The sequence below is a fragment of the Leuciscus leuciscus genome (assembly GCF_965113295.1).
Source record: "Leuciscus leuciscus genome assembly, chromosome: 6".
Lineage (NCBI taxonomy): Eukaryota > Metazoa > Chordata > Actinopteri > Cypriniformes > Leuciscidae > Leuciscus > Leuciscus leuciscus.
This window is the reverse complement of record NC_138730.1, coordinates 12118158-12144234: the sequence shown is the minus strand read 5'-3', so window position 1 is coordinate 12144234 and position 26077 is coordinate 12118158. Positions and strand designations below refer to the sequence as shown.

General features: G+C 43.8%; 2 protein-coding genes across 2 annotated transcripts; one reads left to right on the top strand and one right to left on the bottom strand.

Moving 5' to 3' along the window:
* Positions 1–283: 283 nt before the first annotated feature.
* LOC309501840 (uncharacterized protein) lies at positions 284–24644 on the top strand. Its single transcript, XM_082174139.1, has 3 exons — positions 284–969; positions 17441–17542; positions 21962–24644. Exons 1-3 carry the CDS (start codon positions 684–686, stop codon positions 21970–21972), a joined length of 399 nt encoding a protein of 132 aa, XP_082030265.1. The 5' UTR covers positions 284–683; the 3' UTR covers positions 21973–24644.
* LOC309500635 (uncharacterized protein) lies at positions 5148–11625 on the bottom strand. The gene is made up of 5 exons (XM_082172293.1): positions 11482–11625; positions 10547–10711; positions 9967–10255; positions 8876–9740; positions 5148–8689 (listed from the first exon to the last, which is right to left on the bottom strand). The coding sequence occupies exons 1-5, from the start codon at positions 11485–11487 to the stop codon at positions 8257–8259; spliced, it is 1758 nt and encodes a 585-aa protein (XP_082028419.1). The 5' UTR covers positions 11488–11625; the 3' UTR covers positions 5148–8256.
* Positions 24645–26077: the final 1433 nt, after the last annotated feature.

Below are 26077 nucleotides of genomic sequence, written 5' to 3'. Positions count from 1 at the left end.
ACTTTGAGAAGACCTGATCTCGTCTGATCTCGGAAGCTAAGCAGGGTCGGGCCTGGTTAGTACTTGGATGGGAGACCGCTTGAGAATACCAGGTGCTATAAGCTTTTTAGTTTACTTCACTAATGTTCTTACCTTTTAAATAGCCAGTTTTTGGCAGCAGATTTCGCTTATGGCCATACCACTTTGAGAACGCTCGATCTCGTCTGATCTCGGAAGCTAAGCAGGGTTGGGCCTGGTTAGTACTTGGATGGAGACCACCTGGGAATACCATATAGCACCAGGTTTGAATCTGCAGAGGGAACTCAACATTTTAGGATCATACATAATTTTCAGGTTAAAACCTGTCGATTGTGTATGAATCCGGAACACTTAATGAGGGATTGCCCTGAGTTTCAGTGCTACAAATGTGAACAACAAGGGCACTTTTCAAGAGACTGCTAGGTAGTGAAGTGCCCAGATTGTCAAGAAATCCTAGACAAATGCGAATGCTGGAGGGGAGGTAAAGGAGAGGAAGAATAGGAGCAACAAGAGGTGGGAGGACAGATGCAGGATGAGACTGTGGAAACCGAAAGGGAAGAGCAACGAGAGGAAACGAATGCAGAAAAGATGAAAGAAGCAGAAAGGATGGAAGGAGGAGTCAGCACAACAGAGGAGGAATCAACATATAAAAGAGAACTGAGCAAATGGAAGTGGAGAACAGGAAAAGAGACAGTGAAATAGAGGAGGACGGTGATACATGCGAAAGGGAAAAGGAGCAGAAGGCAAAGAAGGAAGATAAAGGAATGGGAGAAGAGATAAGAACTGAAGATGAACAGGACAATGAGGATTCGCAGAGGCAAATGGACTCACAGATTGGAATACAAGGACAACAGGAGATGGGAGGAGTTGGACAAAACAGAAATGGAAAAGGAGGAGATGGGGAGAATAGAGTGGGGAAGGGTGATTACGACCAGAAGAAGACCGCTAAAGGTAACCCCAAGTGTAGAATTTGCATAAAAAAGATATATAACAAGAGAAAAATATAAGGAAAAGGGGGCAAAAAAAAAGAGAAAAAGATTGTGCCGAAAATTGTTTTGGGGGTTTTGGTGGATGTGGAAGAAGAAAATAAATGAAGTGGACATTATTAACTTGTATGCATTTAATGCTGCTAAAAATAGCACTATTAAATGTTAGAGGTGTAGTGAAAAATTTGAAGGTAACATGTAAAAAAGCAAATGAAATATTATTACAGGAAACTAATTGGAGAGAAGAGATAATGGAGGGTTTTAAAAAGAAATGGAGTGGAGATGTTTTTTATAATAATGGTGATGGGAGAAGAGGAAGAGGGGTAGTGATTTTAATCAAAAGAGGAGTGGGAGAAAAAATAATGTATGATGATAAGGAGGGGAAATGTATAGCGGTAAAAATAGAAGGAGAGGACTATATTTAATATACACGCACCAGTAATTGAAAAAGAAAAAGTTAAATTTTTTAGGAAAATGAAAGAAATTGTTGCTAATTTGGGAAATTTTGTTATATTGGGTGACTTTAATAAGATTTTTAGTAAAAATGGATATTACTGAAGGGATGGTTTTTAAATCTAATAGTGGGAGAAAAGAATTAAAAGGTATGATGGAAGAAAATGATTTAGTGGAAGTATGGCGAGAAAGAAATGAAGGGATAAGAGAATTTAAGACAACAGCTGGTGAAGGATTTCATGTGTAGAAGTAGAATTGATTTTATGTTAAGTAAAAGGGATTTAGTTGAATTTATAGACGGTATATATTATAAAGAAACTTTAAGTGACCATAAGATTTTATGGGCTGAAATTGATATGAGTGGAATAAAAAGGGGACCAAGGTTATGGATGCTAAATACTGAGATTTTGAAAAAGCCCCGGTGTGAATGAGATCAATATTTTCCTGTCTAGCTTTTAAATCTAACAAAAAAAAATCAACTCGTTCTCGGAGACTCTTAAACGCAACACTTCTCTCTCATTGTCTAACTCTCGCTCTCGAATAGAAAGCTCTTTCAACCGGATAGAATCTCTCATATCAACGGGAGGCAGAACCCTCTTCTCTACCAAAACCGGTAGCAGAGCAGTTTTAAGCGTTTTTTTTGGAAGCGGACAACTCAATTTCATAATAAGTAGCCAATTCCAAAAGTTGCTCTTTTTTAAGATTATTAAACACCTCTACAGAAGGGTTTTCAGCAACCTCCTAAGCTATAGACATGATTAATATAACAGTCCAAAATAAACAAAACAAAATACTACAGGCTGCTACACAACTACAGAAAGAAAAAAACAAAGTGATCAAAATTCCCAAAATGACCACACAACTTTAACATGACACAACCACGCCACAATACTGACAAGTTGAGGAAAAGTTAGACACACTAATGGGATAAAACCCCAAAAATCTCTGCAGCCAACAAAAGTCTAAACTCGACCTCAGCCTGTTTAAACACTACCTTATGCAGTGCACTATTAAATCACTAAAGCAACATACAAAATAAACGAGTACCAGAAGACTGGGAGATTCACTGCTACACCCCAACCCCTACTTACCTACCCCCCAAAAAACTAAACTTAGCCTCACTAGTCTTCAGTGGATCCCCTACCCGGTGTACATTAAACGTTAAGCTTGTGAGGACGTAGCAGACCGATTGCGCAGTCTACCACAACCCACGAAACGTACTGACTAAGGATACCACAAAAAATAATGAAACTAAAATAATAAAGTGGCAGACTCAGTGTCTGCCCAGTGACTTACTTATTGAGGTGCACGCTCCTCTACCCAGAAAAAAATGATGGTACTCACCAACAAGTCGCTCACAAAAATATTAATTCCTACCCAATTCAAAAACTTTTGAGTTTTTCAAAAATTCGGACGAGCCCCCAATTGTTATGATCAGGCACACTGGCCATGACATAAGATGACCGCAAAGTCAGTTGGACTCATTTGTCTAGGGGGTTTATTAAATAATTGAGTAAATTACCAACAAAACAGAAAATGGGAGATTGACTACAACAGAATAAAAACAATGCAGGACGATCAATCACAGGCGTGGTAGCCAAAACACAAGTCTCCAACCCTCTGCACGGAGTGCCTGAGATTTTAAAGGGGGTCTCTCCGCCCACTCGTTACAGATCACACCTGCACACAATTACAAATGAAAACATACTACCGAGCAGCAAAACATTAGAAGAGGAAACAGAGCCACCACAGGTAGTGGAGGGATATAACAGTGGAATAAAAAGGGGACCAGGGTTATGGATGCTAAATACTGAGATTTTAAAAACAGAAGAATTTTGTATGAAATTAGAAGAATTGATGAAAAGAGAGATGGAAGATCAATTATACAATGAAGATAAAAGGATATGGTGGGATAATATGAAATATGATATACGTAAATGCACTAAGGAACATAGTAGGTTGATACAAAAAGCCACAAAAGTAGAAGAATATAGAATAAGAAGGGAACTAAAAGAAGAGCAAAGTAAGGATGGAAAAGATTTACAAAAAATTATACATTTGGAAGAGAAAATAAAAGAAATAGAGAAAATAAAATAAATGTAAAGGAGCGATGGTAAGAAGTAGAGCAAAGTATATAGTGGAAGAAAATTCCTTTTTAACATGGAGAAAAATAGGCAAAGATCAGGAATGATTAAAGAGTTAAGAAGTAAAGATGGATAAAAAGTGACAGAAACAAGATATATTAAAGGAAATAAAAGATTTTTACGAAGAATTATTAAGAAGCGAGCGACTGGATCAAGAACATAATTTGTTTGAAGAAAGAATTAAAACAAGAGTTGATGATGATGACAAAAAGTTAGCTGAGAAAGAAATTGGAAAAGAAGAAATAGAAGAGGCAATTATGCAATTGAGTAATGGGAAGAGTCCAGGAAGAGATGGGATGCCAAATGAATTTTATAAGGTTTTTAGCAAAGTATTGATACCGATTTTAAAAGAAGTTTATGAGGACATTTTTAAAAGAGATGAAATGAGAAATTTTATTGGGATAGGGTTGATTAATTTATTAATCAGATATTTAGACATTAAATATCTAAGAAACTATAGGCCAATAACAATGTTGAATAGTGATTTAAAAATTTTGGCAAAAATTTTAGCTAATAGATTAAAATTGATTTTACCGAACATAATTCAGACAAACCAAGCATATGCAATAAGGGGAAGAGATATTACGGATACTATTAGTAGTATAAGAGATGTGGTTAGTTTCATGATAGCAGAAAAGAAAAGAGGTTTTGTGATTAGCTTGGATCTGGAGAAAGGCGTTTGATAGAGTTGAACATACATTTTTATTTGGGGTCTTGAAACAGTTTGGATTTGGGGAAAATTTTATCAAATGGATAAAGATTTTATACATAGATGTAAGAAGTCAGATTAAATGTAATGGCACTTTTAAATTAACACGATCTAAAAGACAAGGATGTCCACTATCAGCTTTGTTGTATAGCTTAGTTGCAAAAGCACTGGGGTTGGCTTTAAAAGAGGAAATGGGAATTAAGGGAATAGAACTAGAAGGAATGGAACAATTACAGAAAGTGTATCAATATGCAGATGATTCGACTTTAATAGTAAGAGATGTGGATGATGTAAGAAAATCAATGAATATAATTGAAAGGTATTGTAAGGGATCTGGAGCTAAAGTTAATATACAAAAAAAACCCGTTTTTTATGAGTGTAGGAGAGGTAGGAGAGAAAGTACAAAGTTTTTACTCTTTTAAAGAAGACGACAATTTGAAAATTTTAGGGGTTTGGATTGGGAAGAATGAAAAAGTAGGGAGATATTTGATGTGGGAAGAGGTGGTTGGAAAAATGGAAAGGATTTTAAATTATTGGAAATTAAGAGCACTAACATTAAAAGGGAAGGTATTGGCTTTTAATGCATTAGTACTGGCAAAAATGTGGTATGTTTTAGGGGTGGTGCCAATGCCCACATGGATTGCTAGAAGGATTAAAAATGCAGGTTTAAATTTTATTTGGGATTCTAAACCACCAAAAATAGCTTACAACACAATAATAGGAGCAGTGGGAGACGGTAGATTAGGGTTGCAAGACCCAGAGCTAAAGAAAAAGAGTTTTAGAATTAAAACAGTGAAAAAGTTTTAAATGAAGAGAATACAACTGAATGGAAGAAAACTGAGTTTTTATTTAAACAATTGTGGGAATTGGGAATAATATATTGTGTATGAAATGTTAAAGGGAATCCCAGAGTTTTATAAAGAAGTTTTGGAGGCATGGAAAGATGTATGTTTTACACCAGAAAATGAGGATTAATTTTTAAATCAGCCACTGTTTTTAAATGAAAACATTTTATACAAAGGGAAAGATTTATTTTTTAAACATTGGATTGAGGCTGGTTTTAAAAAAGTAGGAGATGTCTTATATGAAGTGAAAGAAGGATTTTTACCAATACAAGCAATTATTGATGGAGTGGAAGAAATAAAAGAGGATTTTAATGTCAAAACTTTAGAGCAGGGGTGCCCAATCCTGCTCCTGCCGATCGACTGTCCTGCACAGTTCATCTCCAGTCCTAATCAAACACACCTGAAGCAACCAATTAACGTCTTTAGGATCACTTGAAAAGTAAAGGCAGGTGTGTTTGATTAGGGTTGGAGATGAACTGTGCAGGACGGTCGATCGGCAGGAGCAGGATTGGGCACCCCTGCTTTAGAACAACAGTATGAACAGGTGAAAGAAGCAATACCAACAGAATGGTTAAAGAAAATAGAACAGAATGAGAAAGAGAAAGAAGGTAACAAAATGCAAGCTTTTGTAAAAGGACCTAAAGAACTGGAACATTTTAGTTTCAAATCTGGAAATGGAAAGAGTGACCAATGTTTTCACACTTCAGGACATCAATACTAAGTCTTGTTTACCTCTGAAATGGTTTACCTCTATCAAGTGGATAAATGGGGAAACAGCAGTGAGAGGAATCATATATTTGGAAACATTCTTTTCTTTTCTTTTTTTTTAAGGTGCATTGCGCAACTTTTCATGTTAAAAATACCCGATTTCTAACCCATACATGCTTAAACAATTGCCTGATGGGCTGAATGAGCCCTTCTCTGATCACTGCGATTGCCTCTATAATCCTGTACAGTAAAATAAATAAGAGGGATTCGGGTCGGAATTTGAGACTGGGCGTGACGTCATACGCGTTCACGGCACGCTCACCTGGCTATGTCTGGCAGGTTTGTGTATTCGCCGCCATTCTCCGTAGAAGATGGATTCTAAGAGACCGGCTTGTAGTTCATTTCAAACACCAACGCAAACTCCACGTAAGATAAAAAAAAAAGAAAACTTTTGTCTAGTGCAAAAGACAACCTCTGGTTGCAGTTTCGCTTGCCGCCAGAGGGGGCATAGTTCTGCAAAAACTCAGAGACTTGCGCAATGCACCTTTCAACAATATATATCTACATATCAAAAAAAAGTTATTATTTACAGGATTCTTATTACAAGATTTATACATGTACACATTGAGCAATATACAATATAGGTACAATATATACAAGGGGATGAGGTAATGCAGTGCAATAGTATGCAATGTTAAGCAGATACACTCACCTAAAGGATTATTAGGAACACCATACTAATACTGTGTTTGACCCCCTTTCGCCTTCAGAACTGCCTTAATTCTACGTGGCATTGATTCAACAAGGTGCTGAAAGCATTCTTTAGAAATGTTGGCCCATATTGATAGGATAGCATCTTGCAGTTGATGGAGATTTTTAGGGATGCACATCCAGGGCACGAAGCTCGCGTTCCACCACATCCCAAAGATGCTCTATTGGGTTGAGATCTGGTGACTGTGGGGGCCATTTTAGTACAGTGAACTCATTGTCATGTTCAAGAAACCAATTTGAAATGATTCGAGCTTTGTGACATGGTGCATTATCCTGCTGGAAGTAGCCATCAGAGAATGGGTACATGGTGGTCATAAAGGGATGGACATGGTCAGAAACAATGCTCAGGTAGGCCGTGGCATTTAAACGATGCCCAATTGGCACTAAGGGGCCTAAAGTGTGCCAAGAAAACATCCCCCACACCATTACACCACCACCACCAGCCTGCACAGTGGTAACAAGGCATGATGGATCCATGTTCTCATTCTGTTTACGCCAAATTCTGACTCTACCATCTGAATGTCTCAACAGAAATTGAGACTCATCAGACCAGGCAACATTTTTCCAGTCTTCAACTGTCCAATTTTGGTGAGCTCGTGCAAATTGTAGCCTCTTTTTCCTATTTGTAGTGGAGATGAGTGGTACCCGGTGGGGTCTTCTGCTGTTGTAGCCCATCCGCCTCAAGGTTGTGCGTGTTGTGGCTTCACAAATGCTTTGCTGCATACCTCGGTTGTAACGAGTGGCTATTTCAGTCAAAGTTGCTCTTCTATCAGCTTGAATCAGTCGGCCCATTCTCCTCTGACCTCTAGCATCAACAAGGCATTTTCGCCCACAGGACTGCCGCATATTGGATGTTTTTCCCTTTTCACACCATTCTTTGTAAACCCTAGAAATGGTTGTGTGTGAAAATCCCAGTAACTGAGCAGATTGTGAAATACTCAGACCGGCCCGTCTGGCACCAACAACCATGCCACGCTCAAAATTGCTTAAATCACTTTTCTTTCCCATTCTGACATTCAGTTTGGAGTTCAGGAGATTGTCTTGACCAGGACCACACCCCTACATGCATTGAAGCAACTGCCATGTGATTGGTTGATTAGATAATTGCATTAATGAGAAATTGAACAGGTGTTCCTAATAATCCTTTAGGTGAGTGTATTTACATTCACTAAAAACACATATTTTTTTTGGTGTCTGATTTGATGCCAGACAATGAGAAAATGGGTATGTGTTTTATAGATGGTGTATAATGAATCGGTGAATTGGTATAAGAGGCAGATATTGTAACCAATATGACTTATTATATTTTAGCCTTATTATGAGAATATAAATAACATGGCAAATTAAATTACATTGTAACCCACAAAGTGCAAATAATGTTGAGGACATGTAAATCTCTGTGCACAGGTAATTCTGACTAACCAACACCATGTCTTAAACCAGGACCAAATTAGGTAAGTACTACTGGGATTAAACCAGGTCTAAATCATGTCCAAACTTGGGCAAAATCTAAACTAGGTCTAATCCAGGTCTGAACCAGGTCCAAACCATACCCCAGAAATCTGCTATTGTGATTTGGGGGATGTAGTTGCAGATGTAGTTGGCTCTCTAGTTGTTATTTTTTAAAACTTTTTTAGTTCCTCATCTACTACACTTTTGAAGTGTTCAAAACTGTTGAACACAACCCCTTTAAAACCTGAAGTGGTGGACTTCCTAGTTGCTGGGCAATAGGTAAATATTTTTTGGCTACTTTCAGCAGCCTTGTCTTTGGAGGGCGTGTACCTCTTACGCTGCCCACCACACTGGGGTACTTGGCAGGCCCAACAAGGCTTCATGGATTTATGAGGCTTGATTGGTCTGGATGTCAGCGCAGGAGGCAGTGTGAAAGGTATGAACCCTTGACTGCTGGATGCCCCACAGAGCATCATGGATGGTCCCTGTGGCTGTGCAGGAACCACTACCAGGACAGGTGCTGCTGACGCTCTGGGTGGGATGTACGTGGCCACAGGGGGTTTAGGTTGAATGGGCCGGTTCCCAAGCATTTCCACATCTACCCTGCAAAAATAAATCATACATGCGATGATGAGTATAATTCATGAGAAATAATGTGTATGACTATCAATTCACATGGTTTGTTGTGTTTAAGTTTAAACCATTCAGCTGATAAATTCAGATATGTTCACATATTGTAATAAAGTAGTAAAGTCACATACTTGTGAAATGAAGAACTGAACAACTTACTTCCGCTTCTGACCATGCCTTTTCCCAGCTGCATGACGTAGGCTCTGGTACTGAACCTGAGGTCGATCTGGAGCTGGAAGGGTTTCTGGCAGAATAGGAGCTGCTGGCATTGGTTCTTCTGACAGCACTCTTTGGTGGGGTTTCACCTTTGGCATTACTGTTGCCCTGTAGTTAGCCTTCTTCTCTTCCCGTGCCATGAATGTAGAGATGGACTTGGCATTCAGATTGGGCAGAGGAATGACTCGGTCTACAATCTTTTTATACTGGCCCTTGATTACATTGGTGATTTTAGTGGGGGAGGTGAGACAACTGGCTGGTGGCCGGTTTTTCAGCATCTTAATAATGAGGTACAACAGACGACTATCCTCAGTTACCTGGGCTGCCTGAGGGTACCTCATCCAGGAGAACTTTGTCTTCTGTGCTGCTCTGGTCTCAGGTGTGTCAGCTCCCAAGCATCTGCCAAACAGGGTGTAACCCCACCTTGACTCATACCTTTTTACAAAGTTGCCTGCAGACCTGTCATGCTCATGCAGAGCACCAACTGCAGTGCCAATCTTCAGCCTTAGGTCAGCTGGCACTAGGTGACGGTCACTGTTGTCTGCCAGTTCTAAAATGAGCAGGGCCAAGGCTTCCACTTCCTCCAGTCCAGGAAGATGCAGATGGCTCTGGGTCATCAGCACATCCTGCAGAGCAGGACTGTCCTCCTCCTCCACCTGTTCTGATTGAGTGAGGATGACATGTTTGTCACTGACAGTGTCCATAGGATCCTCCTCTGACTCTGCACCCATGTCCACACCCTCATCTGCCAGCTTGTCCTCACTTTGTTCAGCCGTCTCCACTTCTTCACGGGACTGCTCTTCCTCAACTGCAAATATGTAATGTACTAATCACCAGTGTGTCTAGGCAGTTACAACAACTAACAGTAGACTAATGAATACAACATGGCAATGCTGCAGTTCATTTGTTTCATATTATGTAAAATAAAAATGAACTATATCATACATACTTGTCATGGATAGAATATGCATGATATTTATAGGTATTTGACCACTTTGTATGTATGTATATTGTTATAATGCAAGATTGTGTACCTTGCTGGGCATAGTAATCCCTTGCAGTGAAGCTGGTTGACTGGCACATGGCATACTCTACTCCAAGGAGCTCCTCCTCGTCTGGGTCCTTGTATACGGCAGGGTAGGGCATTGGAGCGGCAAAGTTGGGCTTGAGGACATGCTCTTTACCGAAGAGCACCTCAGCCTGCTGATTCAGGCACTGAATCTGCCGCGGGTCCATACAACACGTCTGCCTGCCATGACCACCAGCAACCCGGAGTGATTCCATGCGGCTGTTCCACTGCACAGCAAATGCAATCAGATACACCTGAAAGACATGACCATTCATGCATTATTGTACATCAGAAACTAATTTTGATTACAAAGTGGGCATCGCCCAGCAGCATGACATACAATTTGTCTTTTGTCCGCAATAGGCTATTTTGTGTGTGTGCATCTCATACACCCAGTTGATGCTCTGTGAACAGCATAGAGCTCACACACACACACAGGAAGAGAGGGTAGCACAAAAGCAGGGAGGATACAGGTAAAATATGCCTAAGAACAATGATGTGTAATCAAACATTTTTTTTTTTATATTAAAGCTGTTTATACTTACTTGGAATGGCATAACTCCACATCTCTGTGAGGGAATGGCATTGTACAGGTGTGAGTGCAAGTCCTCCAAGGAGTTACTGCCTCGCCGACACCTGTACTTGTTCAGGCGGACACCATTCAGCACCACCACCTTCACTGACACATACAGCTGTATGCCAGGGGGGTCCTATAAAACATATGTTGCTTATTTATTATGGTGTCTGTGAGTTTGAGTTTGTATGATTTTACACTGACTACGTTTACATGCAGCCAATAACCCGTTCAAAACCGGGATATTAGCAATAACCCGGTCGTGCACGGCCATGTAAACACCGGCAAAAACCCGGATATGCTCATATCCCGGTTTTTAAAAACCCGGATATTATACCTGGGGTACCCCCTTTCTAACCCGAATATTTGGTCATGTAAACGCGTATCGGCATATCCCCATCAAAAGGGACATTGATTTGTGTTCTGCGCATGTTCTATTCGCAAGGAATCTTGGTCTTTTGAGTAGGGACGGCGCATACAGAAACCCGCGTGCAGTATACCGGAAGTAAACAAGAAGTAGAGGTAAACATGGCGAGACGCAGCACAGCACCACACTTTTGGAGCGAGGAGGAAAGCGCAAACAAAGGCGATCGCTATCTGCCCCGAACTATTCATTATCCGCGTGCTGCTGCTGTTGTTGTTGCCTTTGGATACAGGAAAAAGAATCGGAAATGACGCACATTGCGTCTTAACGTTGTCCGTACGTCCTGACGCTAACCGCGCGTCGCCGTTTACATCGGGATATTGCAAATTCCATGTATACAGGAGTAACTCTCTCTGCTCACGCATGTAAACGCGTTATTCCGAATGTTTCAGAAACCCAAATAGTGACTCTAACCCGACCATAACCCGGATATTGGCTGCATGTAAACGTAGTCACTGATTAGTTCAAAAATGTTTACCCACCTGCATACAACTAAGATGCTTGCTTGCAGTTGCCCAGTGAGAATCCACTGCCTGTGCTGATTTGATCAGGTGGATTCCATCAATGTCAAGGCCTGCAGGTCCCTTGAACTCCGTAATGATGGACTCAATTGCTGAAGCTGTCTCCTGTAACAATCATTCACATTTATTTTATACAGTTATATCGCTTAAAGGGCCCTATCTTGCACCCAGCGCAAGTGACTTTGTACACCGACGCATGTATCATTCCTATTTTGCACCCGCGCAAAGCGGACTTTTCCCTCCACAGAAGCACATCGGTTAACTAAGAAATAGACTTGCGCTCCCGGGGGCGGTTCAGCGCAAAGAGGAGGCGTGTTCCGGCGCAAACGTTCCTTCATGCTATTTTGCAGGTTTAGAAAACAATTGCGCCACTAACCAGGAAAAAATAGTTTAAAGTCAATGGCGCGTTGCGCATGTTATTCATATGCTATTTTAAGGGCGCATGCTTGGCCATAATCAATGTAGCGTGTGCACAACGAGCATACACTTTGATTCTCTCATCTACACAGAAGCAGCAGTTTTCATTTTTGCAAATCATACATTATTACGATAGATAGATAGATAGATAGATAGATAATTAGATAGACAATTTATTATAAAAGCATACATCTAGCTTACACATTTACCCAAATTATCATACGCCTGTTTAACCGAAGTTAATTTGGGTGGGTTTCTCCATTTCAATGTAACTTCTCTCTTTTACGGCCGTGACGAGAGCGTTGCTCTCCTTGGCTGTGAACCGCTCCTGGCGCGCGCCTGGCAAATCCGCCGTTACAATAGCAATCCGCTATGGAAAAAGCGCCTCTGCTCTTAAAGGGAATGTGAGATGACGCTCTGATTGGTTTATTTCACGTTACGCCCAAACCACACCTATGAATAATGAAGCTACTTCAGACCAACCCATTTTAGATTTGCGCCTGGCGCAAGAGTCATTTATCCCGCCGGGAAAATAGCAACAGCGCCGAGACCCGCCCACAAAGTTACTTGCGCTTTGCGCTTGACACTTGCGTTTCAGATCGTTAAAATAGGGCCCAAAATGTGAAATTATTTCAATAATTGGAAGTATTTCCAAAATGAAATATAGTAGTGTGACAACTTAGTTAATTTTAGTGAAGTATGTTTTGAGCTTCTTATACATAAAGATTGTACATGGATTAATATTACACTTAACCTCAACCCCACGGGTGATCCGTCTGACATAGCACCTGATCTGGTGAGGTTTAAGGCTATCATCATGTCCTCGTCTGAAAGACTGGCGTACAACTCCTGGTTGCCCTTCCTGACTGCCTGGATTAGGAGCAGGAAAGCTGCGCGCCCCTCTTCCCGCGCTCTCCCCCTCTGTTCGAGCCGCGCAAACGGCGCCGCTCACGAGGTATGTCAGAAGTGGACGGTCACGGGCTAGCTTCCTTTACGTTTCAAGAAAGCTACCGCACCCCGTTCGCGCGCGTCACTCACACATTTCTCAGTCCCCTCCTAAGTTCAGGTGACTGGAAATATCAATATTGCAATATTGAACTTAGAGCGGACGGTCACGAGCAATGTTCAGCACCCCGCGTGCCTCACTCACCGGTGAAAGGAGGAAGAAAAAGTGTTTTAGTCCCACCAAGGCCGGACAAACCTCCAATTCTCACACATTTCTCAGTCCCCTCTAAGTTCAGGCGGCTGGAAATACTAATATTGCAGTAAACGAGCCTGTTATAATACATGCATGCCTGCAAACAGACGCCGTCACAAGACATGTTGACGCTCTCTTATATGGTAGCGCTAACTGAAAGCTTATGTATTTCCCCCCTGTGGCTCAGTGGTGGACTTTTAGGCTTTTCGCGCCAGAGACCAGTGTTCGAATCCCGGGTCTGCCGGCAGACAGAATTATGCCGTCAAAGCTTTCGCTCTGTCAGTCCCCTTAAAAAGGCAACTGCAGATGTGTATTTTGCTGCCAACGAGCGCGTTGTACAACCCGCTCGCCTGCACCCTAATGTTGACGCTCTCTTAAATGCTTGCGCTAACTGAAAGCTTATGTGTTTCCCTCGGTGGCGGAATCTTAGGCTTTTCGCGCCAGAGACCCGTGTTCGAATCCCGGGTCAGCCGGCAGACAGAATTATGCCGTCAAAGCTTTCGCTCTGTCAGTCCCCTTAAAAAGGCAATTGCAGATGTGTATTTTACAGCCAACGAGCGCGTTGTACAACCCGCTCGCCTGCACCCAAACACCGTCTTTACGGCACCCCAGAGAAATCTCATAAGAGTACAATTCTGGCTATCCGGCTCACGCCGATGGTGTCTTGAGTGTAGAAAATGTGCCCGCTTCCCAGCGTTCACCCCTACACAAAAGCACGGTTCCCCCTGTGTCATTTACTCATGCAGAGCCCACTCTAGAGCTGGCATATGCTGCTCGAGTGTTAAATGTAGGAAATGTGCCCACAAAACAGTGCCCACACCTACTCACTGCCCGCTCTGCTACACTTTTATCACAGGGGACGGAACCTTAATGCCACATACCGGCCGTGTTGTGAACGTAAGCCCTGTGCCCGCACACGAGCGCTCACACTTACTGATAAACACCGTATCCCTGGCGGCGCTCACGCGTCCCGCTTTTCTCGCCACAGAATGTTCTCCGTCCAAAGTGATCGAGTCATTGAGTGTAAACCGGCCAGCTATCGCTGTCAGCGAGCCGCCGTATTCAGGCATCAAGAGCGCGCGCGTCGCACCGATACCTCTGATACAGGTTCTCGACCCCACGCTGTGCGGTGATCGGAACCCAGAGGCCATTCTACCCCTAGCTATACATGCAAAAGCATGGGAAGCGATTCCGGGCGTGTCAGAATGGGTGCTGAATACTGTAAGCAGGGCTATTACTACAGTTTGCTCGCCGTCCCCCGTGCTTTCGAGCACGGACCGGGACAAGAGTGAATTTGGAAGTAGCAGCTTCGTGCAGAAATAGCAAAGCTGCTGTGCAAGGGGGCATTAGAACCGGTACATCCTTCTCTGAGCGAGTCAGGCTTTTACAGCCGTTACTTCCTCGTGCCCAAGAAGGACAGAGCTCTCAGACCTATCTTAGATCTGAGATATTTGAACAAAGCTCTCATGAGGCGACCGTTCAAAATGCTCACGGCCAGACAAATCCTCGCACAAATTCGCCCGAGGGACTGGTTTATTTCTCTCGATCTGAAAGACGCATACTTTCAGATCCAGATTATACCCCGTCACAGGCCATTCTTGAGATCCGCCCTCGACGGTCAGGTATATCAGTACACCGTCCTCCCGTTCGGCCTGTCTTTAGCACCCCGTAAATTCACGAAGTGCATGGACGCGGCATGGACGCGGCCCCCCCCCCCCGTGAAGTCAGGGTATGCTGATTTTGAACTATTTGGACGACTGGCTGATTTTAGCGCAGTCAGAGATGGAACTTATATCTCACAGGACAGTGCTTCTCAGCCATCTGGAAAGCCTGGGTCTCACGGTCTACTGGACCAAGAGCTCATTACTGCCCAGTCAGTCAGCCTCTTTTCTGGGTTTAGAACTGGACTCTGTGGCAATGACGGCTCGGCTGTTGACACAGCGCGCGCCGTGGTCAACGCCTGGCCGCGTCTTTCCAGATGTGCAGCGCCGCACCTCTAAAACATTTCAGAGGATGCTGGGCTGTATGGCATCAGCTGCAGCAGTACTTCAGCTGGGTCTACTGCGTATGCGCCCGCTGCAACGCTGGTTGAACGCTCGAGTGCCTCACCGAGCCTGGGCGTCCGGCGGCAAACGAATCAGAGTGACTCAGAGCTGCGTTTCAGCACTGAGACCCTGCTTAGCGGCTGACTGGTACCAGTGGGGAGTGACAATGGGAGCTATCTCGCACCGAAAAGTTATCTCGACGACGCCTTCGAGGGCAGACCGGTCTTTGGCCTGTGGTCAGACCAGGAGAAATGCCTCCATATAAACTGTTTGGAGATGAGGGCGGTCGAGAACGCGCTCAAACGTTTCCTCCCACACATATGGGGCCACCATGTTCTAGTCCGTTCGGACAACATGTCCGTGGTGTCCTACGTGAACCACCAGGGCGGTGTCAGATCCAGGAATCTCTGCAACTGACAGAACGCCTTCTTGTGTGGGCTCACCACTTGTTACGCTCGCCGAGAGCCGCGCACGTACCGGGCCACATGAATGTCGGCCCAGACAGACTGTCCAGAGACAACATTCCCCTGGGAGAATGGTCTCTGCACCCTCAGACAGTCCAGTCACTGTGGCGCTTTTTCGGCAGAGCAGAAGTCAACCTTTTTGCGTCAAAAGACAACGCTCATTGCCCGAGATTCCTCTCGAAGAGCGAGGATGCGCTGGCCCAAACCTGGCCCAGCCGCCCGCTGTATGCTTTCCCTCCGATCTCACTGCTATCACAGGTAATCAAGAAGATCAGGGAAACGCGCCACTCAGTGCTCCTCATAGCCCCGCGATGGGAGAACCAAACCTGGTTCCCAGAACTGGTGAGGCTGTCGCACGTAGCCCCATGGCCGATCCCGGTGAGGAGAGATCTTCTCTCTCAAGCCGGTGGATCAATTTGGCATCCCCATCCAGAGCGCTGGTCTCTGCAAGCGTGGATAATCAACGGATACCCGCTGATCTGCCAGAAGGGGTCGTGAACACGATCACGCAGTCTAGAGCTCCTTCTACGAGAAGACTCGACGCGTCTAAAAGGTCAGTGTTCTCCAAATGGTGCGCTACTAAGAGCCTGGATCCACGCACGTGTGGGGTTTCATGGGTGCTCTCCTTCCTGCAAGAGCTGTTGGACAAGGGCAGGTCCCCTTCCACGCTCAAAGTGTATGTCAGCGTTCACTATTGCAGCGTTCGCGGAGACGACGCGCAGCCGTGCGATAGGAAGGGACGAGCTCATCATCCGCTTTCTTACAGGAGCCAGGAGGATGAACCCCCCGCGGCCACCTTCGGTTCCTATGTGGGATCTTTCTTTGGTCCTAGAGGCCCTAAAAGCGTTTCCCTTTGAACCGTTAGAATCCGTGGATCTGAAATACCTCTCGCTCAAAACCGTTTTTCTGATAGCTCTGTCATCAGTAAAACGTGTGGGGGATCTACACGCGCTATCCGTTAGCCCCACATGTCTTGAGTTTGGACCGAATGACTCTAAAGTCATCCTCAAACCGAGACACGGTTACGTCCCCAAGGCGATTGGCACTCCCTTTAGGGCGCAGATCATCTCCCTATCGGCTCTGCCAGCATCCGATAGCGAGGACAGTGATAACCTCCTATGCCCCTCTCAATACGAGAGAACCTCTAGTAACGTACTCGGTTACCTAACGTAACCTCGGTTCTCTCCAGAAGAGGGAACGAGTATTGCGTAACCTGCTGTGTCGCGCCACGAGCTTATTCGCTTCAGTCTATGAAAACCAGATTTCCAGCCTGTGAGCCCTTCCTTTATACACACTAGCCACACCCATTCTGGCGGGCTGTGACGTCACGCAGGGCTCACCGATAGGCTGCTGCAGTTGCCGCAGGTCAGCCAATGAGCACGCTTATACAGCCTGCTATGGTCTGCTGGCTGCCGCACTGCGTTGACAAATACAAAATTAAGGATAATTTTTGGCTTCAGATCTCGAGAAAAGATGACTTTACCCGTAGCGTAAGCAACATACGCAATACTCGTTCCCTCTTCTAGAGAGAACCGAGGTTACGTTATGTAACCGAGTACGTTTTACCGTGATGGGTGTAGTAAAGGACAGTAATAACAAAACTTACCATGCTTTTACCTCAGTATTGGTAGTTTTAAAGTGATATTTGTTGTAAATGCATATTAACCACAAAACTTAACATGCTTTTAATGCTTAATAATGTAACATCCAATATTTGTAAGGTAAATCAGTCATTTTTCTTTTACTATTATTAAAAATATGATACATAATGATATTTTCTTTTCTCTTTTTTTCAGCTGAAAAGACCAAAAGGGCCTTTCGGACTCAGTCAGCCCATTATTGTTTGAGGACAAGTAAACGGAGGAGACGGACAGCTGCAAAGGCAAATATTCGCAGTGGTATGTATGTGTTAGTTTTAACCCTAAATCAAACATTTTATCAAGCATTTGTTGTTTCTTAAACCTTTTCTCACAAAACCCATAGCCCAATCAGTACGAACATAGTCTCAAAGTCTTAATAATTCACAAGATTTAACAAGTTGTCAAATTCGTACGATACTCATACATATTTGTATACTCGTACATAATCCTGCAGCTTTTACTTTTAGTGCTGTCATTGGCTACTGCCTCAATTCCTGTCCATATTTATAGCGATATTTGTAAATCAGTTGTGCCCCTTCTTGGAAAGTAGTCGGATGTCCCACACACTGTCAGAAAGTTGTTCCAATGATACATGATGTCTCTCCACACCTCATATCCTACCTCTGTTTGCAAGAGTGGAAAAGCTTATCTGACATTATCATGTCACATGACATCAGATATATATATATATATATGAACAAGATATATATCTCCTTTCAACACTGAATGTGTAGTGTTTCCCAGATACAATGTATTGAAATTTCTTGATATTTTATAACCTAAAATCTTTTGGATCTCCATCAAAACCATGTTCCAGAAAGGTAATATTTTTGGCCAACTCCAGAATACATGTAAATGGTCAACATCAGTATGTCCACGTATGCTCCAGCATAATTGTGGTGCATAATTTTTCCATGCAAACTCTTTCAATCTCTGTGAATAGGTAGTTACATGTTGTGTCTTGATATGATATGATATCACAAGGAGGAGGTGATACCACAAGGAGGAGGTGACGACAGCCTTCACGTGGCCTCCTCCGTGAGTAGCAAGAAATGGTGCAAGACCAGCTTGCGAAACTAATGTAGCCAACCAGTCATCATCTAGCTGGCAGACCGAGGTGCAAGAGACCGAAGGGACATGGTGCGTCCATGTCAGGACGAGTGACCATCCCGACCATCGAGTACCAAGGTCTGTCGGTGTTCCAACTTAATGTAGAGGGCCTTACCACCGCCAAAATGGAAGTCATCTACCATCTCGCTGACTCCCACAAAGTAGCAGCCGTCCTCCTCCAGGAGACACACCGTGACAGTGATAACATCCTCAAACTGCCCGGTTTCCAGCTTGCTGGGTCTACCCACAGCAAACAGCATGGACTTGCAACCTTTGTAAGGAACAACCTTAGTTGGACAGCCACTGGCCAATCTCCTCCAGGCTCGAGTATCGAATGGCTGTCCACTAAGGTGCAGACCACAACGGTTGTCAATGTCTACAAGCCCCCACCATCAATGCTGACCATGGCATCACTTCCACCGGCACCTGCACCCGCCATCTATGCAGGGGACTTTAACTGCCAACACATAGATTGGGGTTACAGTCATACTACACCAAATGGAGAGATATTAAGCCAATGGGCCTCCAGTGCCAATGCGTTGCTGCTGTTCGACCCCAAAGAACCTCCAAGCTTCTTTTCAGCACGCTGGAACACCCACACCAATCCGGACTTGGCTTTCGCTGTGTGGCACACGGCTCAAAAGCCAGAGAGACGTGTCCTGGATAGGTTCCCCCGCTCACACCACCGACCGTCCATCATAAAGGTCCCATCCCTGGTGCAGCCAGTTGTAGGGAAACCCGTCAGGAGATGGAACTTTCGTAAGGCAAATTGGCAGTCATTCACTGAGGAGACAGAAAAAACATCATTCTGTCTCCCAGATCCAGACAACGCCGATGTGGACGCTGGGTATGCTGCTTACTGCAGAGTACTCCATGGGGCAGCAAGGAAAACCATCCCCCGTGGCTTTAACACAAATTACATCCCGGGCTGGGATGGAGAATGCAGCCACCTCCTGCATGTCCACCAGCAGGCAAGCTCCAGGGAGGAAGTTGAAGAATCTGCAACGGTACTTCTGCAGAAGCTAGATGCCACCCGAAGGTCAAGGTGGATAGAAGTAGTTCAGTCAATTGACTTCACCCACTCCAGCCGTAAGGCGTGGCGGACAATAAACCAGCTGACAGGTAGAACACCATCGACCTCCCGGTGCCCAATAACAGCAAATGCCATCGCATCCCAGCTCCTTAAGAACAGCTGTTTCCCTGATGCTGATAAGAACTTTGCCCGCACAACATCACACCAGGTGACTTCCCTGTGTAGAGCAGCTAGTGTGGACGCCAACTTGTCAGGGGAATTTACAACAGCTGAACTCCAGACTGCCTTGAGTAAGACCAAACAAGGGAAAGCACCAGGCCATGATTACATCCACCCTGAGTTTGTGACTCACCAGAGTGTAAGAACATCTGTATGGCTCTGCTCATTCTACTCGACATGCCTTCGGAGGTCCAAGCTCCCGAAGATATGGCGCCGCGCTGCTGTTATAGCCCTTCCAAAACCAAACAAGCCTGCTGAAGACCCCAAATCCTACCGACCCATCTCACTGCTCTGCGTTCCATTCAAAATCCTGGAGAGGCTGATCTATAATCGTATCGAGCCAATAGTGGACCCTCAACTCCCACGGGAACAAGCTGGCTTCCGGCGCGGTCGGTCAACGGTTGACCAGGTGACACTGCTCACCCAAGACATTGAGGACAGCTTTCAGGAAAAACAGAAGGCTGGAGTAGTGTTGCTTGATCTCACAGCCGCTTACGATACCGTTTGGCACCGCGGACTCCACCTAAAGCTACTAAAGATCATTCCCGACCGGCACATGGTGAAGTTCATCATTGAGATGGTGACGAACCGCAGCTTCACCTTAAAGACCAGTGACGGTCAATGCAGCAGGCTTAGAAGGCTGAGGAATGGTGTTCCGCAGGGTTCTGTCCTCGCACCGATGTTATTCAATATCTACATCCACGACTTACCGGAAACAACATCCCGGAAATATGGTTACGCTGACGACCTGGCCATTATGATGAGACGACAAACATGGGAGCAGATGCAGGCCAGCCTAAACCAGGACATGGACACCTTGGCAGCCTACCTGCGTGAGTGGCGTTTACAGCTCAGCATCGGCAAGACAGTTGCAGCAGCTTACCACCTGAACAACAGTGAGGCCAGACGGGAACTGGACATATTCGTTAATAACAAGCGTCTTGAGTTCCAGCAAGCCCCACGGTACCTTGGCGTACGCCTGGATAGATCTCTAACATTCAAACAACACCTTGAAGAAGTGACGGCCAAAGTGTCATCAAGGGTCGCAATAATTCGACGTCTCGCTGGTACTAGCTGGGGTGCAACTGCCAAGGTGCTTCGAATATCAACAGTAGCTCTCGTCTTCTCCACAGCTGAATACTGTGCCCCAGCCTGGTGCAGAAGCCCACACGCCAGGAAAGTCGACACTGCCATAAACACCGCCCTTCGGACTATAACTGGCTGCCTGAATTCTACCCCTGTCTACCATCTGCCAACACTAGCGGGAATTGCCCCGGCCGGCCTCCGACGAGAGGCTGCTACCCTCGCTCTTGCAAGGAAAGCCCAAAGATACAACTGGCATATCCTGCACAATACCACCACAACAGCACTGCCTCCTCATAGACTGAAGTCCCGCCACCCGTACAACAAGGCGGCACAAGACCTGCTCAGGTCCATCCCTGAGGACCTGTCTACAGAGGCATGGCTCGCGGCAGCTTGGAAGCAGGAGTGGGAGTCAGCAGGGCCCTCACGAATCCACCGTTACATCTATGACCCTGGAGGCGGTCTTGAAGGAGAGGATCTGCCACGCCGGCAATGGACTCTGCTAAACCGCCTGCGAACTGGGGTTGGACGTTACAAAGCATCGATGAGGAAGTGGGGCCTGGAGGACAGAGCAGTGTGTGAGTGTGGGGAGCCAGAGCAGACCGCTGAGCACATAATTACCACCTGTCCACTGTATAAACCACCCTCGGAGGCCGGCCTCTTCGACGTGGGACCTGAGATGAGAACGTGGCTGAGTTCTACTGAGCTGGACATTTGATGACGACACACGAAAGAAGAAGAAGATATGATATGATATGATAATGATATGACGCAGCGCCTGCCGCCTGATAATAGGCTACCGAGCTGGGGACTATTATCAGGCGCTGCGTCATATCATTACGCCTGCTGGACTCATGGTACTGCAGCAAAGTTTCTTGATTATTACGCAGGAATGAGAGTATAGTTCCTAGCCATATCAGCCTAGAAAATCGCAACTTTTCATTTTCCGTCGGTTTTAGTACACGATGTAACTACAGAAGAGTCAAGTTTTAAATAGGAAAAATATCGAAACTCTTTGTTAATTTTTTTGAGAGAGATGCTAATGGTCTTGTCCGGTTCAATTCATTATGCTAAGCTATGCTAAAAGTGGGACCCCCAGACCCGGAGATCGGCTGAATGGATTCCAAAATGATCAAACTCAACTGTTTAACTCTGGGGTTGTATAATGAGCCTATTTCCAAAAAAAGTGGAGTATCCCTTTAACTGAAGAATAATCAGAGTCTCTGTTTCAGATGGCGGCTAGAAGATCTCAGGAAGAGGGCTGAAGACTGAGGAAGGCAGTTGCAAGACGGGATCCGGCTGACTTCAGGAAACAGGGGAGGGACTGGTTGACACTTCAGGACTGCGTTGTCATCGTGTCCAGGCGCAGGTCCTTCATCAGATCTGGATCCGGCCTGGATCCGATGGACTGCGGTAAACCTCGGATAAACAGAGAGACTAATATTAGCGTAGATGCCATCCTTCTTATGATGTAACAAGTACATCAGGATTTATGGGGAGTGTTCCCGGTTCCGGCTGATCTAATCTATGCAGCCTAACATTGAATTATAGATGTCTATAATGTATTATGTGAATGGTAGGTCAAAGAGATGTGTCTTTAATCTAGCTTTGAACTGACAGAGTGTGTCTGCTTCCCGGACAATGGTATGAAGACTGTTCCAGAGTTTTGGTGCTAAATAGGAGAAGGATCTACCGCCAGCAGTCGATTTTGATATTCTAGGTATTATCAACTGGCCGGAATTTTGAGATCGCAATAAAAGTAAAGGACTATAATGCGTTAAGAGCTCGCTCAAGCACTGCGGAGCTAAACCATTTAGTGCTTTGCAAGTAATCAGCAATATTTAAAAATGTATACGATGTTTAATAGGGAGCCAATGCAGTGTTGACAGAACAGGGCTAATATGGTCATACTTCCTGGTTCTGGTAAGAACTCGAGCTGCACCATTTTGGACCAACTGTAGTTTGTTTATTAAGCGTGCAGGGCAACCACCCAGTAGAGCATTACAATAATCTAGCCTTGATGTCATGAACGCATGAACTAATTGTTCCGCATTTGTCAATGAGAGCATATGGCGTAATTTAGGTATATTTTTAAGATGGAAAAATGCGGTTTTACAGATACTAGACACGTGACTTTCAAATGAAAGATTGGTATCAAAGAGCACATCCAGGCAGAGCCGTCGCATAGACTGTGGCCTCACGCCACTAGGAGAAAAGTTTTTTTTGTCCCCACCACTTTTTAAAACATCTCACCATGTACGAATTGGTGTGTACCAATGTACCAATTCTACAAATAAATAAAACGTCTCCAGTTAACTAGCAGAGTATTCATTTCGTTCGTTTTTTAAATAAGAGACGATCTAGCTCTGAAATGTGTTTTTTAAATCAAGTGATCAAAGTGCTCGTTGCCGCTGCGATCAGAGGCGCGGATACAGTGTTCTCTTGTGTGCCGAGCTCGCGCACAGGCCGCACTGTCTTCACTCGGACGCGCGCTTCAATCCGTCGCGGATACTCTCTATTCGTTCTGGTGAAATCACAAAACATAATGCACACAAACGTGTGTCTGCTTGATATACAACCACTGATGAACATAATCGGTTTTGATGAGAAAAAAAAAACTATACGAGAAAAAAAAAAAACTACACGAGTGCGGATTAGAACCCAGAACCTCTGACTCACTTGGCGAAAGTTCTACAATATTCCATTAGACCATTGACCATTAGAATACGCATTGACTGAGTATGCGAATCTATGTACTCACATGAAAATTCTCGAGCTGACTTGATGTAAAGCCACTCGTTGCAAAGTTTATTTTTTCCCCTCTGAAATAAATAGCAAAATGTCATAGCTGAGACTATGTGCATGATTATGCTGTATATTCTACTTTATAAAATCGTATTACAGCAAGATTATGCGTGCAATAGAACTAGAACAGCTTCGGCCGTGTGACTGTTATTCATGCGCAATTGACCATCCACATCAAAGAGCAGGGCCTCGCATTTCAAGTTCGCACAGGGCCTCACACCCCACCTGCGACGGCACTGCATCCAGGTTCCTAACTGACGACGAAGACTTAACAGAGCAGCCATCAAGTGTTAGACAGTATTCTAGATTATTACGTGTGGGAGTTTTTGTCCAATAATTAGAATCTCTGTTTTTTCAGAATTTAGAAGTAGGAAATTACTAGTCATCCAGTTTTTTATATCAGCTATACATTCTGTTAATTTTGTGAATTGGTAAGTTTCGTTTTCTTTCAAATTGGTTTTGAAGAAATATAGAGCTGAGTATCATCAGCATAACAGGGAAAACTAATGCCATGCTTTCTAATGATATCTCCTAAGGGTAGCATGTACAGAGTGAACAGCAACGGTCCTAGTACTGAGCCTTGTGGTACGCCATACTGAACTTGTGATCGATAAGACATCTCTTCATTTACTGCTACAAACTGATAACGGTCAGATAAGTATGATTTAAACCATGCTAGTGCAATTCCACTAATGCCAACATAATTTTCGAGTCTATTTAAAAGAATGTTGTGGTCAATAGTGTCAAATGCAGCACTAAGATCGAGTAACACTAATACAACCACGATCGGATGATAAGAGCAAATAATTTGTGACTTTAATGAGAGCTGTCTCAGTACTATGGTACGGTCTAAATCCTGACTGAAAATCCTCACAGATATCATTTCTTTCTATAAAGGAACACAGTTGTGAGGATACTGCCTTTTCTAATATCTTTGACAGAAAGGGTAGATTCGAGATCGGCCTGTAATTGACTAACTCTGTAGGATCAAGCTGCGTTTTTATAACAAGCGGTTTAATCATAGCCAGCTTAAAGGTTTTCGGTACGTATCCTAGAGACAAAGATGAATTAATGATATTAAGAAGAGGATCTGTGACCTCTGGAAGCATCTCTTTCAGTAGCTTAGTCGGTATAGGGTCTAACATACATGTTGTCGATTTAGATGAATTAAAGAGTTTGCAAAATTCTTCCTCTCCTATAGCAATAAATGAATAAAACATTTCTTCAAGGACACTACAATGCACTGCCTGATGCGATACCGTAGTAGACGGTTGCATAGTTATAATTTTCTCCCTGATATTATCAATCTTGTTAGTAAAGAAGTTCATAAAGTCATTACTGCTGTGCTGCTTGGAAATGTCTGGGGTTGAAGATTTATTTTTCGTTAGTTTAGCTTCTGTTTCAAATAAATACCTAGGGTTTTGTTTATTTTCTTCTAATAGGTTTGAAAAATAAGCAGATCTAGCAGCTTTTAAGGCCTCTCTGTACGCAATCGTGCTCTCTTTCCATGAAATGCGAAATACCTCTAGTTTTGTTTTCTTCCAGCAACGCTCCATTTTTCTGGCTGCTCTCTTAAGGCCCGAGTGTGCTCTTTGTACCAAAAAAAGTGTGCTCTTTGTTTGGGGAATTGGGTGAGACGTTATGGATTTGTGTTTACTGTTTTGAGAATACGAGGCATAGTTTCAAGAAATGTGTTTAAGCAATCGAGAAAAACTGTAATATACACATAGATAATGAAAAAGATGCATTGGGTTTGGCATTTAAAGACATTGTAAACTCTTTTGGAGTTAGACAACACTTATCAGGACCTACCCATTGATGTAATCATACTCTAGATCTAATATTATCACATGGAATAGATGTTGATGCATCTACAGTAAACAAATAGCACTGGAATTTAATACGTTTTTTGTTTCGTCAGTGGAATAACTGGTGCAACAAGTTAATGCAGAACAGCAACTAAAATTCACAAAAATTCGTGCAATAGATAGTGGAGAAATCGTTGGTGCCGTCTTTTTGGATCTCAAAAAGGCGTTTGATACTCTAAATCATGACATTCTTATCCATAAACTGTCTAATTTTAACTTCACATCATTAACTTTACAGTGGTTCAAATCATATCTTGAACTGAGAGACCAGTGTGTGGTGGTCAATAATGAAATGTCTACATTTTTTTAAATGAATACAGGAGTACCGCAAGGGTCCATTCTTGGGCCAGTGCTTTTTACACTGTATATTAATGATCTGCCAAACTCATGTCCTACAGCAGGATTTCAGATGTACGCTGACGATGCAGTGGTTTATGTGCGAGGGAAAAGTGTACATGCAGTTTCTGATGAACTGGCAAAATACCTGCAAACTGTGGCGGTGTGGTTTCAAAATGCAGGTCTGACACTGAATGTTGAAAAGACTATGTCTGTTTGCTTTGCTTCAAGATTCAAGTCCATATCAGAAGAACTAAATTTATCGATTAATGGGCATAAGATCCAGCAGGTCTCAGATGTCAAATACCTGGGCCTTGTACTTGACTCTCAACTTAAATT